Source organism: Pteropus vampyrus, unplaced genomic scaffold, assembly GCF_000151845.1.
Source record: "Pteropus vampyrus isolate Shadow unplaced genomic scaffold, Pvam_2.0 Scaffold31, whole genome shotgun sequence".
Classification (NCBI taxonomy): domain Eukaryota; kingdom Metazoa; phylum Chordata; class Mammalia; order Chiroptera; family Pteropodidae; genus Pteropus; species Pteropus vampyrus.
The window spans coordinates 980,815-998,780 of record NW_011888812.1 but is presented as its reverse complement, the minus strand read 5'-3'; the positions used below and the strand labels follow the sequence as shown (position 1 = coordinate 998,780).

The window sequence follows — 17,966 nt, the reverse complement described above, 5'->3', positions numbered from 1 at the left end:
CCGACAAGTTCGGAATGTGCAAACTATCATCAACTGTAAACTTAGCAAAACACAACCACTGTTCAATTCACTCAGATTGACAGAGGGAAAAACCCCTAATTCATTAATATATAACCTTAGTTATTCAAAAGCCAGATTTCCTAGAGAAGATAGATGTTAATAGTGATATTTTCCATAGATTGGGTTTACCTCTAAAATGAATATCACTAGATTAAAATAAAAACAGGAGCCAAGTATCAAATATCAGTCCTAATAGTCTTTGCTCATTTCTGAAATCAATCATTTTTAGTTTATAATTTTATTCTAACAATTTTAATCATTCATTTAGTCAACAAATACTTATATGTCAAGTACCTATAATGTACCAGGTGCTGTTCAATGTACTGTTTTATTAATGTTTATAAAGTCCAAAAATATCCAATTATCCAAACTATCAAATTCATAAAATATTACTTTTCGTAAGTTATGAAATACACTATAATAACATTTTTCTTAACTTGAGCAAAGTTTAAATCTGATATGAAAAATTAAAAATCAGACTTTTGATATTAATGCAATCCAATCAAAGTACTGTATTATGGGAATCTCTTAGACTATCTCCAATTCATTGATTCTCCATTCAGCTATAACAAACGTATTGTTTAAACACTCACTGAGTCACCGTATCCTTTGGATTTTTATTTCAAAGACTGCTGCACTTTTTCGTTTCTAGAAGTTTCTATCTAGCTCTTTTTCAAATTTACCTGTTTTTGTTTTCTCACATTTTAATCTTGTCTTATACATAATATTCCTTCCTTCATCTTCTTGAATGTGGTTTAATGCTTATTTTAAATCTCATTTTAGATTTTTCTATCATATGTATGATTCTTCCATCTATTGCATGTGCAGTTTCTCAGGGCATTGGATTGCCTTGTATGTAATTTTTCCATGTAACTCATCTTCAACAGAGGTTATCTTCTGCAGAAGTTCCAAATGTGTCTCAGTTATAAAGGTGTCTTCATGCGGTGACTTTCTGTCACCCATGCAGAGACCTAACGATGTTCACTGATTCACTTGTTTCTTAGTTCAGGACTTCCATAAGTTTCTAAGTGAGGCAAGAATACAGGGACCTCACCTGAGCATGACACAGGAAAGGGACCCCGCCTGGAGTTCACATGCTTCCAAGCTGCATCCTTAGTCTGGTGGGTAGTTTTTCCTATGAGATCCCAGTTCCCGACTGTCATCATTATGTCAAGAGCCCAGTTCTAGCTCTCTGCAACCCATGAAGCCTAAGTCCTCGACTCCTAGCTCCTTGGAGTCCTAAAATCACGATAAGATGTAAACAGGGTTTGGTTACCCCCATGAGATATATATACCCTCAATGTTCATGCACTGCTGTGATTCCTTTTTCATTTCTGGAACCTGGAGATGAATTTTCTTGTTTATTAGTTCAACTACATACTTTGTAATCTAATTTTTAATCTAACATGTCATGTGTGAGAAGCAGAAAAAAGGCTTCCTGTGTCACCTCAATCTACCATCTTAAACTAAAAGGAATTTGGTCTTGCAATTCCAGTGGTATGCTGCAGCCAGCTTGCTCATGTGAGCAACTGTCAAATTTTTAGGAATTTTGTGAGTGACTTGTGAAACACAGTCATGATTAAAAATTAAATTTTATAAACTTGCAATTAAATTATATTACCAACAAAAGTAATAAACCCTCAAACCACGTCACCTCCTACTTAACACATATTATCTATATTCTTGAGGTTATTTGCATCTGCTTTATCTCTGTGGTGGGAATACTATATAACAGTGAGATAGTAAACATCGCTTCCCAATGCCAAAGGTTCAGTGACATCGGCTGGTAGCTTGAAATCAACTCTAGGGAATATTTTCATCATATGAGAGGGTTGTTTCTCATCCTCACTACACTTGGTATGATCAGTCTTTTTACTTCTAGCCATTCTGGTGCATATGTAATGGTATTGATTTGTGGTTTTATTTTACATATCCTTGATAACTAGTGAGGTAAACTACCTTTCCATATGTTTTTCGGCTATCTGGATATCTTCTTTTGTGAAGTGCCTATTCAAATCTTTTGCCTACTTTTCTATTCATTTGTCTATCTTTTTCTTATTGTTCCGTAAGGGTTCTTTATATATTCTGCATGCGTCTTCTGTTAGATAAATTGCAAATCTATTCTCCTACTCTGTGGCTTGCCTTTTTAATTTCTAAATAGTGTCCCATAATGAAAAGGTTTTTTTTTCCTCTTCATGAGCTACTCATGATAATAACTATTACTGTGTCAATTTACTAATTCTTTCTTCAGTTATGTTTAATCTCCTTTTAAGCCCATTTACTAAGCTCTTAATTTCAGTCGTTGCATTTTCAGTTCAGTATGTCCATCCAATTCTTTTTGCATAGATTAAATTCTCCATGTTTTTTCTCGAACATATTAATCGCAGTTGCTTTAAAACCTATATCTGACAATTCCATGACCCGGATCTCCAGTAGGTTTCTCTCTTGGTTTTCAGTCATGAGGTTGTATGGAATGAGTATGCCTGGCATTATGTTATCGAATGTTGGACATGTGCAAATAAAAAAAGAAAAATGTAGAGATAATTTGAGGCTCTATTTTCCTCCAAAGAATTATGTCTGCTTCTCGCAGACAGACTAGAAAGTGATCACTTTAACCCAGTCTGAGGTTGAGCTGATGCAAAGCTGCACCTCGGTTTTTATGAAGGCCAGCTTTTTTCAGGTTTGCCCTTATTCCTAGGCGTGACCCTTCGGGGATTCCAAATGAAAGCCTGGAATGTTAACTAGAGGCCTCCTCCTTAGCAGGCCCTGAACGCCAATTTTTATCCCTCCAGACCCATCAAAATGCTGTAAAGTCTGCTCAGCATCTTGGCAGATGCTTACAAGGTAATAAACACCTCAGTGGGAAAGGACACCTAACGGCACACTCACATCTCTGCACTGCTTTTCTGTCCAAGATCTTGGCCCCTCAAATCCTTGTTGCTTTGTTAGCTCTCCAAAGCCTTAAAAACCTGATGCTTTCTGTATTTTCACTAGCTTTTCAATGTTCTCCATGAGAGGATAGGTCTGATGCAAGCTAGTCTGCCCTAAGCCAGAAGTGGAAGTCTAAGCAAATCAATTTTAAGACTATAAATCTGAGCCTTCTTTATTTCCCACAAGACTTGTATAGTTACAGAACTAAGCTATAAACCTATAAGCAGCATCATGACTTAAAAACATGAGTTCTATATAGTGATAAGAAAATCTCTCAATAAAATAAGAATGATTATCTAATAAATTTTAACGTGTAAGCAATAGCCTCATTATCTAAATTATTTTTTGCAGAGGTTATATTAGTATTTTAACACTGGACTAGACCTCATGTAGGTAAAATTCTTTGAGAGGCAGAAATTGTACTGTAATATACTTGGTATCCCCTGCATACCAAGAATAATGCAGTTACTATAAAAGGCTTTTCAGGAGCTGTTTAATTTCTATGTATGCTTTATATCCTATGGCAAAGTAATTTCTTTTTTATGTATACATGTTTGTATACACCTAAGTGCCTTTCAAACAAAGATATATTCACAGTGAATTAATTCATGTATTTAAGTATATTTTACTTGGAACCCACATTTACAAAGTGAGAGACTAGAAATAGGTCCTATTCTCATTGAAATACTAAGTTGAACATCAGCTACCCAAGCAGAGCTCTAGGAGAACTGTACTTTTTAACTTTATTCTTTTCTTGTGTGTGGTGTAAGCAGAGGTAGCTGCCCTTCGAAGTCCAAGGGCTTCTTTTATTGCATCTAGTAAAAGAACTGCCCTTAAGCAGCCAAAGGTCACTGGGAAGAGGGCGGGCACTTGCTCTGGGGCATTTTAACTACAGGTAACTATAGTTAACTACGGGCTCCACACAGGCCAGTGATGCAACGTAGAGTAGAAGGATGAGTCAAATCAATCTGATTTCTTCTCTCCAGAATCTGATATAGAAGTATTGAGAGAAGGAATAAAAGATGGTCCAAAAAAAAAAGTAAAATATGGAGAAAGAAGCCAGAAAGAAGAGTTAGGCCATGGTCATTGCAAAGCCACGGCAATGTTAAAAGAGAAGCTACGAGGCAAAGAGGAGAAAACGAGGAGGACATGGCAACAGAGGCCACGGTAAGAATGGGAAGTCATGGTAAGGAGAAGCGAGTGGTACTGGAGAGCAGAAGCAGACAGACGATGAAGAGGAGCAGAGTCCTGAGAACGGCAAGCCCTATAGTAAAAACACCTACACTCCTAATTCTGAGGCTCCTAGAGCTATTCTGAATCCAGTTCTAGTCCCTAAATCTGGGCATTCTTGCCCAGATTCTTAGATTTGGCTGCACTTAGGCTTTATGTGCCCATTTCTTAGATTTCCATGAATCACTTCTTTCCCAGTGGCCCCCACCTTATCCCTTCGACAAAATTTAGGGGAGCTGAAATGAGTCATACCTTGTACTGCAAAAGCATCGTAACCCAACCCCTTGACTCCATCCAATAAAGGGACTGATTAATGAATTAGAGATGTCCTCCCTGAATTCAGTCACACCAAGAGTGGGGGAAGCAGCAGCCATTGAGACGTAGAATGATTAAGTGACTCCCGCAGCAGACAAAGAAGTCATTACCTGGGTGACGTTATCCTCATCGGCACTGTTGTAGCGCCGCACATCCCCGGAACATGGGGTGCTGCGTTCCAGGGCACGAATCTGTTGTTCTGGAGCACTAAAGCTATTGGGGTAGTAATTCGGAGCACCACCTTCAAAGGCAAACCACACAGATTCACTTAGAGAGATAAAACACAAAAAGAAGTTTGCAAACAACGTAATATGAAACAAATTCAATTATATATACGCATGTGTGTATACACACGTAGACGTATATATATATATACACACATACATATATGTATACACACATACATATATACATGCCACGCACATGTTATTTTTAATGTACCATATTTACGTACAGGCAGTACTCAGATTCTTAGAGAATACTGCCATCTTCCAAATGCTCGCATGAGCTGACTCACTCTGAGTCTAAGAAAGAGATCTCGAATTCCCTTTCAGCACCTCAAATCTATGAAATCTTCTGATGCTTACCAGTACAAATAAATTTATACGGATTTGATTTGACCCCCATAGAAAATGAGACCCAAACACATTTCGACATTGAGGACTTCGTGTGGCCTTAGGCTCAATTTAGATTCTGAATCACAAAATTCTTGGGAGCGACAGAAAGTTCTAGCTCTGCTCCTTCAGTTTAGAGCCTGGAAATATTAACCGCTGCAAAGTCACGTGATAATTAGTGGCAGATCTGGGATTAGGACTCCGGGTTTTTTTGGTCTCGTCCATTCCAGCACGTGCTCTATTCCCATTACACAACTCCACTTCCCCTTAAAAGTTTTTCAGATTCTCTGGGTATCTCTCCTTTATTGACTTACTTTATTCAAGTCCAGCTTCACTTTTACTTCACTTTTACTTTTTATTTATTTACAAATAAATTAAAAAAGAAATTTTTAAAAATTTGATATTTCTAGTAGTATGTCAGCACTCATTTATCTAAACTTATAGGGAAAAAAGCAACAAATACAATCAAAACATCTTTTATAATTTCTGGAAAAAATTATGAAGCCTTTTTTCTTCCACTTTTGGCATATTTGTTTTCCTAACTATACTCTGCTTTGGCTGATATTAGTAGAAGCTTGATTTATCTGAACACACACTGCTTAAACAGAAGGAGTGGCCTAGACACATATTAAGTCACATATTAACCAGTCTAGGATTGGAATTTTACCCAGTGCACTGCCAGAATAGATTATCCAGAGTACATAATCAAGAAGTGCCTATTTATCACATTTATCAAGGTACCAAGTGCATGTAGGAAGAAGGAGGACACCATACTATTATGGAGCCCAATTATTAGGCCAAGAAATTCATTCTAGGTCAGCCACGTCCATATGAAGAGCAAAGTGTTCCAATAACCAGCCACCACAGTGGTTTTCTGAATTAAAAATTAGCTCTCTGAAATGTGCCTATTTGAGTAATTTTTAAATTCTATTTTCAAATAAGCTCTAACCTTTACTCAAAGTGAGAGTTGTCTTCAAGTCATTGGCTACTGGAAACAATTAAGTTCTCTCATTGAACTTGAAGAGCACAGCCCAAAGGCTCTAATTCTAAAACAAGGCAAAGGGTGTGTTAAAATATATTCATAAGTAGTTTTTTCATATGTATGCCACTATAATGGCAAACATGAAGCAATTACTTATTAATGAATTCCAAAATATACATGAATCTCTCTGACACAGCCAGTCTCAATAACAAAATGACCAAGGACTACGAATGAAAAAAAAAAAATCACTTTAGAATAAAAATGCAGAAGATAGACACAGGAAGTATCAAGTACTTTGAGCAACAACATATCCTACACCTCTGTAAACCTCAGAGAGTAGAAATATTGCAGCTACCTAATATAATCAGTAAGCATATAAACTTGTTAAATACGTGGAAAAGACTTAGTGATAACAGTAACGAATGTAAGGCACAAAATTATGTATACAAAATAATCTTAAGTGTATAAAAACTATTCACAGAAAAGACTGGCAAGAAATACAGAAAAATGTTAACAGCTGTGGCCTTTGGGCATTGGGACTATTAAGTGGATTTTTCTTCTCCCTTCTCTTTTACAGTTTCCAAATTTGCTTTAAAGCAGATGCATTATTTTTATCATAGAAAAATTAACTTTGTTTGAATATAGACATCTAGGGTTATTAATATAACTGATTAGTAAAATTTCTGAAAGGATCGATATAAGCAGCCTATTACTATAACACATATATACTAAATAGGAAAAAAACAAAACAAAAAACTAAGCTATATATTAAACTGTGGAATATTTAAAGGAAAACACATTGATCAAGCATTCTCTAATTAGAATAAGTAATTAGAAATAGAAGCTATTTGTACATGGTACCAAAAAAAAGGAGTTAAAAGGAAAATAAAACACGTTAATTTGATAAATGTGCTCCAAAAACCAAAATGCAGTGGAGACTCATCAACTGACCCATTCGCTTAACAAAAGAAGTGGGGGAGAATCCCTCGATTTGCTCTATCTCCCCTATTCTAACCTAGCCCATCCAAATTCTAGCTAGGCTCACTCCCCCACAGCCCTGACGGAAGTACAGAGAAACAAGACATGAACTCTTGGCTTTTACACTTCCAAGATTCTAAGTCCTGGCAATTTAAGAATGATTTAAGGAATTGTCCACTTTGTGAAGAGTCTTTAAAACCTAACCCCTAAGTTGGATGCTACTCCACCATAGGCAGTGTGAAAGATCTTACTCCCAGCCTTTCATGATCAGAGGACAGCAAGTAAAATCAGAGGTGGGAACTCTCAATAAAACGTAGAAAAATAGGTAAAAGCATGGAGAATCCTCAGGCAGTTTAAACCTTCATTACTGGGCAAAAAAATACACGGTTGGCAGCAGCACCCGTGGAGCACCTTCCCAGAGCAGAAAGTCCCTTGGGGCCAGACTGAGAACCACTGGCCTGTTTTTCCACCCTCTGGCCAGCAGCGCCCTCTGCCCTGAGCCAAATGTCTTAGGCCTACCCTGATTATCAAACATGCACATGAAGCTGTCACGCTGGTAGTTGGCCACTCGAGCACCGTAGGGACAGTTTACAGGTATTTGAAGATAGTTGGGTCCCAGGCGGTGGCGGTGAGTGTCAGGATAGGCAAAAAGGCGACCCTACAATCATAAACGAAACAGACAGTGACTGTGTGCAGGAACGAAAAGAAGCAAATTTCCACCAAATCAACTGTATAGGAAATTATTCAAAAAAGCACTTCTCATGTTACAGTCTGATTTATGTCAGAGCACTTCGAGCTCTGTGACCTTGTAGAAATAAACCAAGTACTACACTAAGAAAGCCGTGGTTCAGAATGACTGCCCTATAGTGCCACAAGGTCCTGAATCAAAGATTAAACTAAGTTACATGTTTACCAAGGCAGAATGGTAAGGACATTTCTTTCAGTTAGTGCTGAAACAAAAAGCTTTATGATTAACTCCGTATTAATCTTAGGATCCAATTATTTAAATATTTTCATTATTTAAAGCTCTACTCTATGAGCAGTTTTCTTTCATTGATTGTATCATGGACCTGGAATCTGAAAGAGTATTCTTAGATCCCTAACTATGAGCCAAAATAAAAAAAATCTAGTTGAATAGGGCAGCTTATCCGATATTTTGTACCAAATCACTCAAACCAACATACTTAATCTCGCCTCACAGTTCTGTCAGTAATTTGCTCTTGGCTGAGTGACTCTACATCTCGCAATCATTTCAGATAGTCTAGGGTAAGATTTAGATGATGGGTTGTGCCGCCATGACTGAGACGCACCTACAGTTTGAAGGCTGGTTGTCTCCTTTAGCTCAAAACAGACTAAGTTGTGCTCTACATTTACCAACAGGACAGAAGGTACTACTGAGCCATAAGCAGCTCCTGGATACAGCCACTATCATAAAATTCTGGTTTTGTGTCACCTTGTGTTTATAAAGCAACCTTACACCACCTAATGGGTAGAGAGTCAAGGTTGGGAAATGGGCACAGCAAGGCCATACCCTGACATCACCTTGAATCTGGGCCTCACCCAAGGCCCTGTGCCTGAGCTCCTTGCTGGACCTGGGTGAGAGAGCAAAACAAAGCTCTCCCACCCAGTGGAGAAGGCCAACTTCTTCTCCACTTCCGGTAAACTGCAGAGCGTGGGAGTGAAGGTACTCAGGGGACAGTCTCTCGGTCACTGACATTATGTTATTTTGTCTTTTCGCCATGATCTGGCTTACCACTTTGGATAACAAAGTTTAAAATGGAGTCATGTGACCTTGTCGAAAGGTAACTGAGAACATTATTCATTAGTACACAACTATCACCACCCCTGGATGCTCAGTGGAGTCATTTCAAAGTCCTCCTAGTTGGCTTTCCACTTCCAGTCCTTCCTCCAACAACATCATCCTACACATTCCTGCCAAAAGAATCTTCCTAACACCCCATGCAGATTATGTCACTTACCTACTTGGACTTTAAAAGATTCTTCGTGGGTCACCAAACGGCTAAATAGATATGACGGTCCTTTTCTGCATGTCCCCTACTGTGCTTCGTGGTATTAGAATTCACAGCTAAATGACCTCAGAAGTTGTTGGAAAAACTAGGCTAGGAACTAATATCCTGACTGAACCTAACAAAGCTCCTTCAAACACTTTTTAACTCAATGTAAAAAAAAAAATCTATAAAGACGGCATATGAAATTTAAAATGTTTGCCATAACTGAAATTAATACTGATAAAACTTATGTAATTCATTCATATAATTCAATACATTAAATGAATTATACGATTTCCATTTATCATCTTTTTTCAGAACTCTCTTCCCGCAGTTATGAGATGCCTCAAACATTTGGTTTTTTTGCTGGTGTAGAGAACTGTATTTGCTACGTGGCCCTTTACCCGAGGTTTAGGCCTCCATCCAGAGCTTTAATGCTCTTCTCATTGTGCATCTATCTCAGTGTTGCTCACTGCCATCAGGTCTCCCTGTGACCCCAGAGACCCATGGTGACCTGGGTTCTCGTGAGAAGCCTTTGGGTGACCTTTTATTCCTGAACCTGTTCCCTCAATACCAGGGTTATGCAGTCTAATCTCTCCTTGAGATAATTTCATGCAGTGGCAAAATCCATTAACCCACTCCTTCACATGGTTCGGCTCCCTTCCAACCCCCGGCGGGGGAGGTTCGGGGCCCAGGGTCACCTTGGGTGACCTGTCTTGGCTCCCTCTGCTTCCCAGTTACCTTGTGAGCACTTCTGTTTCTCCCTGTCATCCACTTGACTTCCCCTCTCCGTTCTCAATTCCCAGTTCTCTCTTCTCCTGTTTATCACCAACCAGAATGCTTCTACCTGATATATACCAATCACATTTCTAAACCGAAGAAAACTTTTCTTTTCCTAGAAGGGACAATTGTACGAATTTCTAATCAAGCATTAAGGTCCCCTCCAATGTATGCCCAATGTACCCAATCTTATTTCTTCTACTTTAGGAAAAAGTGACTGTTTACAGTTTAAATCTACCTACTACCATCTGCCTCTATACCCCATACTCATGTCCCTCTCCTGCCACATCTTACCTCTGTGGAAAATCAAAATCCTATCAATTCTTCAAGTGCTACTTCTTTCTTGAGACTGTCACCATCCTCTTATCAGACAAGACTTCTGATTCACCACACCATTCTGACTTACATTATAGTTATCCTGTGTTTTTATATCTGTTATAGAGCCAGGGCACTCTATCACACACAGTAGATATGTGTTCAATTTATATTAGTTAAAGTGAACTAAAAACTAATAAAAAATGTATTTTATATAAAAGCCTCAGATGTTCCCACTGTCAAGGCAAAAACTTATTATTAACTAAAAACAAAGGACTCTTAGCTGGCCTCCAAGAAATGATGCCTGGACTGGAACCAGATGCATACATAAGAAGCAGCCATCGGTCACTGAAGTCTGACCCCAGATATACTCTTTAACTTTTGTTTCACAGTCATAGTCCAAAAACATAATACCCAATAATTATTAAGCCAATTATTTGCCAATTGACTTCTAGTCCAAAGAAGAATTTTCTACTCTTTGTACCCTTGAAAGAGCATATTGGAAAGTGATTAAAAAGTACTGAATGTCCAAAGACATTACCAAGACAAATGGTTAAACGAACCCACTGCCTTTAATCGCTGGCAATGTAAATTTAGTTTTTATGGATGGAAAAATTCAAATATCACCATGGAAGAGGAAATGAATAAATCCATGCTGACCAAGGTGTTATCATCAATTAACGACATTCACTCTCATCAGTTACAGGACTAACAGAGTGCTTTACTCTAAAAATACCTGGGGCGTTTATAATATAACTTCTTTTTAGAGACTAAATGTCAAAGTCAACATATTGAGGAACTTTACTACGAAATTTGGCTTATACTGTAATACCTATCTCAGAGTGTTTCAATCAGTCCCACAGGTACTAAGGATCCAGATTAATCAAAGAGTGTGTGTGTGTGTGTGTGTGTGTGTGTGTGTGTGTGTGGTGTGTATGTTGTATGTGCACCCTTGCACGCATCCCTGCCCAGTACCTCTCAGTCCACCAGGTTTACCTGAAGCATTTTGTCAGGGCTGGGCTCAATGCCCGGCGGCATGTTGCTTGGGTCAAAGGCCAACTGTTCAACCTCAGCAAAGTAATTAACTGGATTCCGATTTAAGACCAGTTTACCAACTGGGATAAGAGGGTAGTCGCTGTGAGGCCAAACCTAAAAATAATGTCATATTCACAGTTACAAAACCACCAACTGAAAGAACTTAAAGTACCCACAAAAATGCTTGTTTTCGAATATAAGGAAGCCAGTGATGATAAGTGAAAATAATAATGTTTAACCCAATAAAATGATAAAAACTTAAAGTGAGTGCATTTGCTGAATCTTTCACAACAGTAAACAGTCAACACCGACATTTGCCCTGGGCAAAATTTGTTCCCTGCTAATAATATACCAAGCCACCGAGATGAACATGATGAACTTATCGAACAGGAACCGGAAGTGAAATACTGGTGAGCATTCATTCACAGGCTGGGAAACTCTAAAGTGGTACCACTGCATTTTGTACATGATGAACGATGAATGCTGGACTGGAAATTTGTTAAAATTAGGTATGAAGAGACTTTAAAAAGAGAGCAATTTAGTTGTTAACTGACTCACCTTGGTAAGATCAAATGGATTAAATGGAAAAGTTTCTGCCTGATTAAACGTCATGACCTGGATGTAAAAAGTCCAGGATGGGTAGTTGCCTGTAGCAATGGCATTAAAAAGATCCCGGATGCCATAGTCAGGATCTTCCTGGCAAATTTTTGCTGCATCTTCATTAGAAAGGTTTTTGATGCCCTGGTCAGTCTACGGAATGAAAGAAAGAAGTTCAAGCTGAAACTTAATGGCAAAGTTATTGAACTTTACAGTAATTCACTGAAAGACAGACTGTAACACAACTCAAAGACTGGATTTTCCTTGTAACAATAATTTCACTGTTCAAATCTGACACAAATATGAGTTTATCAATAAGAAATTCAACTGGATGGTCCTGATTCTCTTAAATGTCTAGGAAATCTATCTATACAATTCATACTTAAAATGAGTCCTATCTTTTCATTTTTGTAGTCTATATTATTTGAATTTTTTAAATTGTCGACATATAGTTTATTTTCGATTTTTCCCCCATACAAAGCATGCTGCATTGCTGTCTTCAGACAAGCCAAAAAAAGTTTTGGCACAATATTAACCATTTTAATCATTTTAAAGTATCCAATTCAGTGTTTTTTTTGAGTAGATATCTCAAAATAGAGTTGCTGGGGCACATGGTAATTCTGTATTTAATTTCTTGAGGAACTTCAAAACTGTTTTCCAGAGTAGCTATTATTTGAGTATTTATACTCATGTTACTTTCCGAATCATAAAAAAAATCAAGACATATTTTTAAAATAAGAAAATAATTAATAAAATTAAAGGACTTTCTCTTTTTTTATGAAGTAATTTTTTTAATTCCCTGTTTTATAATAGCTCAACTCAATTACTGAGATTGTGCATCCCACCACCACCACATTCTTCCTTTTTTTAAAAGAAATCATAGAATCATAATCCATAGAGCTGAAAAGAACTTCAATGCAGCTACTCTGAAACGGTTCTCTGACTACTCTTCAAACAAGCTATTAAGACCCAAAGAAGTTAAGTCACTGTCACAAGGGCTCCCATTACCATACCATGTTGCTCTTCAACAGAGTTCCCACCTGCATCTTTTTCTAACAGGATCCCCAACAAGCCAAGTCCCGTGGAAAGATTTCCTTAGCGTAAGTCACCTCTGGAAGGCTGGTCCATGACGGCCACAGACAACCCATCTCTCTCTAACCGGTAGCAAGATGTGAACCATTCTGACTATTAGACCAGAAATAAAGTCACTTTCAGGATTAAAAAATGGAAATCATCTGCAGGTCACCCAGAGAGCTAATACATTAAATTGTACCATAATGTTGCAATACCTTTCTGACATTAATTAAATCCCTTGGGTTTAGAAAAGAATAATCTCAGGCCAGAATAATCCAGACTGATGAATCCACATAGATCTCAGGCTACCTCCGGGCCTTCTGTTCAACAGATCCATAAACAATTCAATCTTTCTAGAACCATGACAGCTGGTATTATTATCCCAGTTTTACAGGGACAAACTGGAGCTCAGTGAATTCTTAATAATATACTCAAGCCATAGTTATCTAGAAGAGGGAAGATCTGAGTTCAGACTGGTCTCACTATAAAGCCACCAACCATACCAGCTGTCCCAGATACAATCATTTAGTCCTGCTCTAAGTAACACTGCTTCCTTTGGCAATTACAAGCCAATAGGCCAATTACAGGTCAGGATGTTCCTTGCCAAAGATTGTAGGTCCAAGTCATAAGCATAAAGAGGAGTGACAGTTGTCCTATTTGATATACCTACAAAAGTTGTTCAGATAAAGATTAAGACAGGACAGAAGAAAACAGATCCTTGCGATGTCATTAAGAGAGAGACTGTTCTGTCACGAGTCCACTTCTGTGTCTGCTTATTTTGGCCGTAGTATTTGGAAACAAGTTCTTAGGCTACCAGAGGTTTTCTAAAAACCTTCTAGAGTTCTCTGGGAATATTGTTTATTCTTAACAAATGCTAAGACCATACTAAGAGAGAGCCCTTTAAAACACTTCGGTTTATTAAAAGGTTCTCGAAAGTTTCACCGAAGGTAACTGATTTGCTCTGAATGTATGAAAGCAAATTTTAAAAACAGAATTTTTGTTTTCTGACATTTGTAATTGATTTTACTTATTTGCCTTGTTTATGATATACCTTTAATAAATGTTAAATAATGGAAGAATGAATTAAAACATTAGGAGAAATGAAAGTAATGATGAAATAGGTATTACTGACAGAATGGCCCAATTCTACCTTAGTCCCATCCTGGACCCCAAAAGATAGCTACGCTCAGAACAATGACTCAGGGCTGGGAAAGGTAGAGCATAAAACTTTACTGTTTGCTAATGCTTGACTTCAAATGCCAACAATAACAACAAAATCCTAGAAAGCTAGGCTAACTCAGGTAGAAATCTCCTTTGGCCTAGCCTGGAGGCCTGTTATTATCTTCTTACATTTGAGCCCAAATCAAAACCTTAGGTCTTCCCTCTGCAGGCGGAAAAGAGTTTCAACGTGTACCTGACAACACCAGAAGCGTTGAACCAGAGAGCTGACGCAAAAGGAGCATTTTCCCAGATATGTATGGCAGAGCTCCCAGGTCCAGAAGGAGAAGGAACCTTGACTATTGACAGCAACCATGTAGTCTTACCCTCCAGCCACGCGAAGACACCAAAGAGAGGCCGCACACAGTTCTTCTAATTGGGTAGCATGAATCTATTCACTTGAGCGGTGGCCAATAAAATACCCACGGTACTAATCAAACAGATCGATACTTTTCATTCTTGGGGATGGAGGTAAGGGAAAAGTGAGAGAGGCCTTCACCTTGTTTATCTTTGCCCAATCCTCAGAACAAGTAAAGAGATGGGGGTGGTGGAAGCCTTTTACTCCCTGCCACAGAGGCGACATGTACCTTATAATGGAATTTGCAGTAAATTGCCTCTCCACCCGCATTAACCAGCTTGAAAGTGTGTGATCCATATCCATTCATGTGCCTGTATCCATCTGGAATCCCTCGATCACTGTACAAGAAGGCAACCTAGGGAACAGGAAAAGGAAGCCTAAAGTTCTTCAGTTTAAATCAAAACATCCACGATTTTTAAGACACTCCAAGTCTCCAAAAATCCCTTAATTACATGTAACATACTACCCAAGTACCCTCAAGAAAAGTTACTATTATTATCATTTATTAAAGAAAAAGAAAAAGAAAAATTGTAAAGCACAATGATAGATAAATCATTAACCTCATGGCTCAAAATTCTATAAAGAAAAACTAAAAACTACTTTCCCCACATTTCACTAATACAAAGAGCTTTACTTCATACTAGAGACTTTAATCCTTAATATTGCTAACTATTAATTGATAATGTTTCTAGCATCACTCGAAGTGCATGAATGGGGGAAGATGAACAAAATCACCATTATAATACTCTTCAAAATCTGAGGAAGTCTCCCAAAAAGAAAGTCAAAAATCAATTCCAATGAAACAGTCAAAACTGGAGAAACACACTGTGAGGCATAATTATAGTTCCATACCAGGTGATATACTAGATTGGAAAAGCAGCATTCCCACCTGATGCAGAGACTCAGGACGCAGGCTCAAGAAGTCCCAGACCATGTCTGCATCCCTCAGATGCGTTTGAGGGTTTCTCTTTTGGCTATGAATAAAGGATGGAAACTAAATGGAAAAAGAGAGAAAAAACTAAAAACCTAGGTTTACAGAAATTATGGTGTCTTATGTTATACACAATGCTTATCGCTAGGTTATGTTATACATTGTGTATAATAGAAGACACCATAATTATAGCGTTCACCATAATTACGAACACTATCATCCTAGAATTTTAAACTGCCAAACCCTACCATTAAATTTACCCACTACCAGTTTCTAGGGCAAATGACTCTTTTTATTAATTTTCCACGCTCTGAAAGGAAAACTGAACTGTTCTCATTAAGTCAGTGAATCCCGAAACACCAAATCTAAGACCAATGGTAACTGTTGTTATTGGAGCTTATGAAAAGATATTAAATACAGAGAAATGTGTTTAAAGAGGCAATCCAGTCAACCGAAATTTTCTTCTCTCTGCCTTTCCCAAGGCTTTCCCTTAAATGCCAATCTATACAGAGTATTTGAAATCAATTTAAATCCACAAACATTTGGAGAGTGCACAATACTTTATCACCTACCAACATGGCATCCCTGATGAAGAAAATGGGGGTGTTATTTCCAACAAGATCCCAGTTACCATCCTCTGTGTAAAATTTCACTGCAAACCCGCGAGGGTCACGAACGGTATCAGCTGAGCCTGATTCTCCAGCTAAAAGATTCATATGGGAAAAACGTAGCATCAGCCAGAGTATTTTGCATCCAAGAAGGCTAAAGTCAAAAAGAAACATTAGGCTCTACCGTTTCCAATCCATTTCGTAGAAGTAAATTAGGTATTTAAGTGTCTGGGTTATTATTTCTACCACCCATCGGCTAAGTTGGTCTACAAATTAAACAAAAGAATTAATTGAGAGTAATAAGAGAGTACAGGCATACCTCGTATGATTGTGCTTTGCTTTATTGTGTTTCACAGATATGTTTTTTACAAATTGAGGGCAAGACTCAATTTATGGTGGTAGTCTGGAACAGAACCTGCTATACCTCTGAGGTATGCCTCTATGTGTAATAACACCTGAAAAGATTATCCATTTAACATGATAAGGTAGTTTTGTTCAAATAGGTAACTAAAATTTAAATTAAAATAAGAGAATAATTTTGAAGGTTAAGGTAGTGAACAAAGAGAAATGAGTTGTCAAAATTATGAAGTTAGTATTAAGAAAATGAGTTAAAATATAGGTTCTTATTCTTAATTTCATTTATGTTTGCATTCCATAGTATTTTAAAACTACACAAATACAGAATAAAAAAGAAACAGAATCACAACATTGCGGTGTGTTGAGATGTAGTGTGACAGATCTAACTCTTACTAGCTCTGCAACATGAGAAAAGTTGCTTAACCTCTCGAAATAATCCCAACTAGCAAAGTAAATCTAAAGATTAGATTGTAGCTAATGTCTATAAAGCACGTAACCATGGATGGCATAGTTATTCTCAATAAAGAACAGCTATGATCGTGGTTATTGAACAAGATCCCTACTCCACACTTCCACTGAGGCCATTAATAGCAAAGTTCTTTCCCATTTCCGCAGAATTGCAGAGGCGGCCTCTGCATAAGTGATTTCCTAAGATCTCAACAAACAGAATTATCAGTAACTTCCTACATGTTTCAAAATATTTTTTCTATTGTAAAACCTGGCTGTAATTTGGAAAAGTGCTTGTTTTCTCTCTTCTAATAAGAATTTTTTTAATTAAGTTATAAATGCCCCAAATAAGGTTAAGCAATACCAGTCCTGCAAACAGACCGACTTACCAACAGTGGAGAATCTAACTGCAATGGGGGTCTTCTTTCCAACGTGCTCAAACACCTTTGCCTTGGAGTATCTGGTAATGTTGTGCGTGACCTCAAAGTAGCCAAAAGCCCCTGACAAGAAAGACATAGAAATCCTCATCATAAGACCATCACTCAGACCATAGGACCCTCAACAGGCAACTGCGTGACAGGAGAAACTGATAGCTTCGCATTGACCTTCTGAGAGCTTCCAATGTGATGGGGGAAGGGGAAACGTCCAAACACAAAATGATGAGATAAAAGGCAAGGCCCTATTATCATTCCATGCTAAACTGAGTGCTGCACAGCTAGAGCCAAGAGGAGGAGGAGATGATGGGGCTGGAAGTAATTAGCCAAGGCTGACCCAGTGACACAGGGCCTGAGAGGGCCTTGAAGTACAGGTAGGACTTAGGAGAGAAAAAGAACAGGGAGGAGAGAAGAAAACACAGAGAAAGAAAGAATACACACTTAGGAAGGACACCACAGAACCAAACAACAAACTGAACAACATATCAAAGTCATCGTGGAAAAACCATGTGGAACAAGCTGGAGCATATGGAAGAAGAGAAAATTTAAAAATTAGGAAGTCCTAACTGGGAGTCCAAGTGAGCAGCTAAGAGAAAAACTTTTTCTTCCTTTCTATCAAGCTTTATTTTTCCTGAGTTTTTAGCTTTCCTTTAAATACCGCATCCCCTCCCCCCGCCACACCCGCCTCCATCT

The 17,966-nt window shown here is 38.0% G+C and overlaps 1 protein-coding gene across 1 annotated transcript in view; it reads right to left on the bottom strand.

The window, feature by feature from the left end:
• CAT (catalase) overlaps nucleotides 1–17,966 on the bottom strand; it is a 29,648-nt gene that overhangs the window by 2,299 nt on the left and 9,383 nt on the right. The window contains exons 3-10 of the mRNA XM_023528790.1: nucleotides 17,229–17,339; nucleotides 16,000–16,130; nucleotides 15,386–15,490; nucleotides 14,726–14,851; nucleotides 11,808–11,999; nucleotides 11,211–11,363; nucleotides 7,630–7,768; nucleotides 4,620–4,777 (exon numbers count right to left, since the gene is read on the bottom strand). Coding sequence (XP_023384558.1) covers nucleotides 4,620–4,777; nucleotides 7,630–7,768; nucleotides 11,211–11,363; nucleotides 11,808–11,999; nucleotides 14,726–14,851; nucleotides 15,386–15,490; nucleotides 16,000–16,130; nucleotides 17,229–17,339 — 1,115 coding nt within the window. The remainder of the gene's footprint in view (nucleotides 1–4,619; nucleotides 4,778–7,629; nucleotides 7,769–11,210; nucleotides 11,364–11,807; nucleotides 12,000–14,725; nucleotides 14,852–15,385; nucleotides 15,491–15,999; nucleotides 16,131–17,228; nucleotides 17,340–17,966) is intronic.